Source organism: Taeniopygia guttata, chromosome Z (genome assembly GCF_048771995.1).
Source record: "Taeniopygia guttata chromosome Z, bTaeGut7.mat, whole genome shotgun sequence".
Classification (NCBI taxonomy): domain Eukaryota; kingdom Metazoa; phylum Chordata; class Aves; order Passeriformes; family Estrildidae; genus Taeniopygia; species Taeniopygia guttata.
Window position 1 is genome coordinate 81,667,843 of NC_133063.1, and position 7,036 is coordinate 81,674,878.

At 58.9% G+C, this 7,036-nt stretch overlaps 1 protein-coding gene across 1 annotated transcript; it reads right to left on the reverse strand.

Annotated features, from left to right (window-relative positions):
• Nucleotides 1–3,310: 3,310 nt before the first annotated feature.
• On the reverse strand, nt 3,311–6,933 carry AK6 (adenylate kinase 6). The gene is given in 5 exon segments (NM_001285451.2): nt 3,311–3,507; nt 3,586–3,731; nt 5,269–5,327; nt 5,939–6,031; nt 6,905–6,933. Coding segments are annotated over 5 exon segments (516 nt in total). The 5' UTR covers nt 6,933; the 3' UTR covers nt 3,311–3,317.
• Between the last annotated feature and the right edge of the window lie 103 nt (nt 6,934–7,036).

Sequence of the window (7,036 nt, forward strand, 5' to 3'; positions counted from 1 at the left end):
CCTCCCAGTTCGCCAATTTTCTCTGGAAGAACAGGAAAGCTCCGCGCTGAGCGCAGCGGGACGAGCCCCGAACGGGAAACGCGAACGCGGGGCTGCGGAGCGGGGCTGCCGGAATCGGTGCCGGGGGAACGGCCCGGGGGACACCCCCGGGACACCCCTGGGAACTCCCCCGGGGACACCCCTGGGGGCACAACCCTGGGGGGACACCCCTGGGGGAACACCCCTGGGGACACCCCTGGGGACACCCCTGGGGGAACACCCCCGGGGACACCCCCGGGGACACCCCTGGGGACACCCCTGGGGGAACACCCCCGGGGACACCCCCGGGGACACCCACGGGAACACCCCTGGGACACCCCTGGGGACACCCCTGGGACACCCCCGGGGGAACACCCCCGGGGACACCCCTGGAGGAACATCCCTGGGGACACCCCTGGGGGAACACCCCCGGGAACACCCCTGGGACACCCCCTGGGGGAACACCCCTGGGGGAACACCCCTGGGGACACCCCTGGGGGAACACCCCTGGGAGCACCCCCGGGGACACCCCTGGGGGAACACCCCTGGGGACACCCCTGGGGACACCCCCGGGGACACCCCTGGGGACACCTCCGGGGGGACACCCCTGGGGACGCCCCTGGAGACACCCCTGGGGACACCCCTGGGGGGACACCCCGGGGACACCCCCGACCCGCCCGAGCCCCCGACCCACCTGCGCGCCCGCGGAGCCGGAGCCGGTCCCGCCCCAGCGGCTCCGGGCGCGGCCGGGGCTGCTCGGGAGGAGGAAAAGTTCGCTCATTCCTGATTATCCGCGCTCCGCATCGCAGCCCCACCCGCGGGCAGCGCGGCTGAGCCGCCCACGCGTGGTCACTCCGCTGCTCCCACGGACCGGGCGTGAAAAACGCACGTTTTATGATTGGCTGTTCGCAAATGTTACAATGAGTATTATACGTGTGATGTTAGAAAGTTATGCTGTATTACTTAAGTAGTGTGTTAAATAGTTTCAGGTTACAACATAATGTTGAAACGGAAATCTGCGATGTAGGATTATTTTACAGCTCGAGCAAGAAATGAGATAATAAAGAAAGTCTTCACTCTGAGGTGTCACTGACTCGGGGCCCATGAAGAGTCACAGCCTCCTTATCAGAAAAACAAACATTCTTCCACCTTCTCTCCATCTTCTCGTCCTTATGGAACCACCAGGATTAAGGGGAAGGAATTGACAAAAACCAGAAAAGTTCTTAATTTGCAAGGAATTTATGCACCATGTATGAGATATATGAACATGCAACAGGCTGTTGCTATTGCTTTTAAGGTTATTCCTTTGTTCACAAGTTATGCTTTTTGACTTAGTGACTTAGTGACTTAGTGTCTGAGAGTACCTGGACATCCGTAATTCTTTGCTTTTTATTGTCTTGTAGTTGTCCTAACTCTAAATTTTATTACTCTAATTGTATTACTATTTTTATAACCATTATATTATTATTACTGAACTTTTAAAATGTTAAAAACCAAGTAGTTGGTGTTTTTCACACTGGGGCTGTCCTGACACTCTGCACATCACCCCCACCTGCTGCCGGCTCTGGCCAACCTCTGCCCCATCTACCACAATGCCTGGGCCCAACTCTTCAAGGAAACATGTTATTTTTCACCATTTTGGTTTATAATGTCATCATGAATTATTACAGAAATATGGATATTGATCTAGTACCGATATCCAGCCGTGATGGACAGAAACTCTCTAACAGTTTAAAGTTAGAAAGTGTGTTTACTGTGTGTGGGGCCGCTCCCAAATCCACACCATGCCTCCCAGGTGATTGCAGAGCCCTTTTAGCCATACAAGTATTGAATACCCAGAATACAAATGCGTATGCATCATTTTGGTACATCCCATTCCTCATTTCAAAATCCATTAAGCATGCGTAGTTTGTCTCTTGAAATGGGTCGGTGTCTCTTTCATGGGGAGGGGTCCCAAAATGAGGAAGTAAATGAAATCTTCCTCCTTCTGACCTTTCTACCTTTTCAATGCAAATCTGACAAATGAACTCTTGGTAGAACTCCCATTCCTTGTCTTCAGTTGGTTTCAGAGCAGAGGAGGCCACAATTGTCTGATGTTCCTAAAAGCAATTTGTCAGTTTCTATATTCTTCATTATAAACCCAGCTGACTAAACATTGTGCTGACAAGCAATCAGTTATTAGTTAACTACTAACTCCTAACTTCATCAAGGCCTACTCATTTATTTTAATTAACTCTAGTAAGGCTTATTTCTAACTAAAATCTTAGCTCCTCTAAAATCTGTAAATTTCTTGAAGTTTATGTTTCAACCACATTTCTGTTACAGCATCACTCCGCAAGCGTCACCAAAAAAAAACCCCAATAGCAAATTTGGAATAAAAAATAAAGCTGTAAATATGTAACAACAACACTCTTCATGACAGAATTTTGCAAAGAAGTTGCTTTACTACCCAAACTCCTGTGGCTGAAGGGTTTATAAGGAAGCACTTCCTGCAGAAGCTGTCACGAGGCTTTCCTTGCAGGCGGTTTTTCTGCGAGGAAAGTTCCCTCTCCCTCGTGCTGCCCTGCCCCTGGGGCCCAGGCTCTGCCAGCAGCCACAGCAGATCCCAAATCCACCCCTGGCACGCTCGGATCCAAGGGGTGCACTCCCTGGGTAATCCCACACTGATGTGCACATCCGTGACGGGGACAGCAGATGGGCAACACAGAGAAAAAATTTAAAAGTTTATTGTTCAACACCCCAGACCAGCGCTCGCACAGCCCATGTTTCCTTACACATTAAGCACTCTCCAAAGCTCCACGCAATCACTTAAAAATAACTCTCTCATCACCTCTTTTCCCTCCAAAGCCAAGGACCACCTTGCCCTGTTCCAATCCTCTCACTCTGCATTATCCTCACGTGTCCCAGGCCACGGTGGAGCACAGCAGGTTTTAGTCCCACAGCTCAGCATCAAACCCACTCCATTTCCAGACTCTGGAAATCAAAAGTGCCTCAACTGCCACAGTTTTGTCACGGGGAATTCATGGTTTGGCCTAAAGAATTCTCAGTTACGGGCACAGCTCCTGCTCCTCAGGACAGCGCCTCATTTTTATCCTTCCAGACACTCTATCAGTTCTCCTCGTGCCCCCGGGGTGCTGATACAAATCCTCACAACCTGGCTACTCTGAACTCCTCCTACTCTCCAGCCAGTTACAGCAGAGTTCATGTTCATGTACAACACAGGAATTACAATATCGTTCACTACTCCCTCCCTCTCTCCCTGCCGAGCAGAGATCCTGCAGTTACTGTTTCACCAGCAGTCAGTTGTTGTCCTTCATCCACTGCTCAACCCATTGCACAATCTGATCCAAATTTCTCTCCAGGTCCTCTGGAGTGTTGCTGGGTAGCTGGTGTACAATTTCCTTTCTGTAGGACAGCACAGCCTCCTCATACAGAGTCTGAAAAATCTCGCACTGAATGTTGTCCTGCAGCTTCTTGCCCGTGTAGCCCCTGGAGAAGGAGCAGGAGAGACGGTGTGAGGCACAGAGCGGGGCTCAGGAGGGGATTTTGGGGATTCCTGGGGCACACCTGCTCTCCAGCCGCTGGTACAGACAGGAGTTGTCAGTGCGCAGCACGAACACGATGTGGAACCAGCGCTCGGGGAAAAAGTCACAGCCGTGGTAATCCACAACCACCCCTCCCTCGCTCATCCGGGGCTCCAGCTCGTCCACCACCTGCCAGGGAGACACGGGGGCTCACCTGGGCTGCTGTGACACCCAGGGGCTCACCTGGGCTGCTGTGACACACACAGGGGCTCACCTGGGCTGCTGTGACACACACAGGGGCTCACCTGGGCTGCACAGACACACACAGGGGCTCACCTGGGCTGCTGTGACACACACAGGGGCTCACCTGGGCTGCTGTGACACACACAGGGGCTCACCTGGGCTGCTCACACACACACAGGGGCTCACCTGGGCTGCTGTGACACACAGGGGCTCACCTGGGCTGCCCACACACACAGAGGGGCTCACCTGGGCTGCTGAGACACACAGGGGCTCACCTGGGCTGCTCACACACACACAGGGGCTCACCTGGTGCTGCTCACACACACACAGGGGCTCACCTGGGCTGCACACACACACAGGGGCTCACCTGGGCTGCTCAGACACACACACAGGGGCTCACCTGGGCTGCTCACACACACACAGGGGCTCACCTGGGCTGCTCACACACACACAGGGGCTCACCTGGGCTGCTCACACACACACAGGGGCTCACCTGGGCTGCTGTGACACACACAGGGGCTCACCTGGGCTGCTCAGACACACACAGGGGCTCACCTGGGCTGCTCACACACACACAGAGGGGCTCACCTGGGCTGCTCAGACACACAGGGGCTCACCTGGGCTGCTGTGACACACAGGGGCTCACCTGGGCTGCTGTGACACACAGGGGCTCACCTGGGCTGCTGTGACACACAGGGGCTCACCTGGGCTGCTCACACACACACAGGGGCTCACCTGGGCTGCTCAGACACACACAGGGGCTCACCTGGGCTGCTGTGACACACACACAGGAGCTCACCTGGGCTGCACAGACACACACAGGGGCTCACCTGGGCTGCTGTGACACACACACAGGAGCTCACCTGGGCTGCTGTGACACACAGGGGCTCACCTGGGCTGCTCACACACACAGGGGCTCACCTGGGCTGCTGTGACACACAGGGGCTCACCTGGGCTGCTCACACACACACAGGGGCTCACCTGGGCTGCACACACACACACAGGGGCTCACCTGCCCTGCACACACACACACAGGGGCTCACCTGGTGCTGCACAGACACACACAGGGGCTCACCTGTGCTGCTCACACACACAGGGGCTCACCTGGGCTGCTCACACACACACAGGGGCTCACCTGGGCTGCTGTGACACACAGGGGCTCACCTGGGCTGCTCACACACACACAGGGGCTCACCTGGGCTGCTGTGACACACACAGGGGCTCACCTGGGCTGCTCACACACACACAGGGGCTCACCTGGGCTGCTCACACACACACAGGGGCTCACCTGGGCTGCACACACACACAGGGGCTCACCTGGGCTGCTGTGACACACAGGGGCTCACCTGGGCTGCTCACACACACACAGGGGCTCACCTGGACTGCTCAGACACACACAGGGGCTCACCTGGGCTGCTCACACACACACACAGGGGCTCACCTGCCCTGCACACACACAGAGTGGGCCCCGGGGTGCACTCACCCTGTCCTCATCCAGGATGGGGCAGTCGTACTCCTCGTCGAAGCCCTCGTAGAGCTCTCCTGCAGCACAGGGAATTCCCAGCGTTTGTTGGCTACCAGGATTAGCTCACATTGCTGGTTTTGTCTCAGGAGATTGCAGGGGAAAGGCCAGTCTCGGGGCAGGGAACACTTTGTTTACAGAGCCACACGAGGGTGAGTTTGTTATTTATTCATTAGCACCATGAGTGCTGCTACAGACACACCTGCTGAAGTGAATTAATCCAATTCACAGAACCACAGGTGTGTTTGGGCTGGAGGGGACCTCAGAGCCCACCCCTGCACGGCAGGGACACCTCCCACTGCCCCAGTGCTCCAGCCCCAGTGTTCACCCTTGGTGTGGGCACTGCAGGGATCCCGGGGCAGCCCCAGCTGCTCTGGCCATCCCAGCCCAGCAGGAATTCCTCATTCCCAGTGTCCCACCCAGCCCGCCCTGGGGCACTGGGAGCCATTCCCTGTGTCCTGTCCCTCCATCCCTTGTCCCCATCCCTCTGCAGCTCTCCTCCGGGCCGTGCCAGGGGCTCTGAGCCCCCCAGAGCCTTCTCCTGCCCCAGAGCCACCCCAGCTGTCCCCGAGAGGCGAGCAGGGGCTCCCAGTGCCCCGGCCAGCCCAGCAGAGCTGCTGTGACACTGCACCTTCCTTGGCCAGGTCCCCCACGTTGACGTAGCTCAGCCCAGCTCTGGAGGCCAGCTCCTTCCCCAGCGTGGTCTTCCCGACTCCCGGCGTGCCTGGGGAGCAAACACAGCCAGGGCTAAGGGCAGAGCCTTAACAGCCCCTGCAGGTCCCTCCAACAGCCCCTGCAGGTGAGCTGGAGCCTCTGACAGCCCACCTCGGAGGTCGTGAAAAGGGGAAAAGCTGCAGGGCGAGGAGCAGCAGGCGAGAGCAGTGAGACGGGAGCAGGCAGAGAACTGGCGGTGTGCAGGAACAGCACTCGCACCGTGAGGGGTCCCAGGGGCACCTCACCCACCCCAAACGCTCAGCTGAAACGGAGCCGCCACCCGTTCTCACGAAGGAGGGGAGCCGCAGAACCGCCCCGGGCTGTGACCCACACCCCACACCCCACAGCCCAGCCGGCCTGCTGCCCCACGGCTTAACCGCTGCGGTGGGGCCGGGCCGGGACCCCAAATCCCCCCGGGCTGGGACCCCAAATCCCCCCGGGCTGGGACCCCAAATCCCCCCGGGCTGGGACCTCGCACCACAAACCCCCCCCGGGCCGGGACCCCAAATCCCCCCGGGCCAGGACCCCGAAAGCCGAATCCCCCCGGGCCGGGGCCCCAGGCCCCAGCGGGCCCAGCCCTGCACCCTACAGCTCCCGGGCCGCGATGGGGCCGGGTCCCGGACCCCAGATCCCCCCGGCCGGGGACCTCACGGCCGGAATCACCTCGGCTGGGACCCCGCATTTGAATCGCCTCGGGCCGAGCCGGGGCCGGGACCGGGACCCGTGGGCCGCGACGCCAGTCCCCAGTATGCCCAGGCCTGCACCCCACACCCCACAGCTCCCCGGGCCGCGATGGGGCCGGGTCCCAGACCCCAAATCCCCCCGGGCCGGGTCTCAGACCCCAAATCCCCCCGGGCCGTGCCCCGCCGTCCCCGGCGCCCACCGGTGATGAGCACGTTGGGCCGCCTCATGGCCGCCGCCGGCGCCACGGACACACGCGGGGGGCCTGCGCCGCCGCCGCGCGCGCCGATGGCGTCACCGCTGAGCGCCGATGGCGTCACCGCTGAGCGCCGAT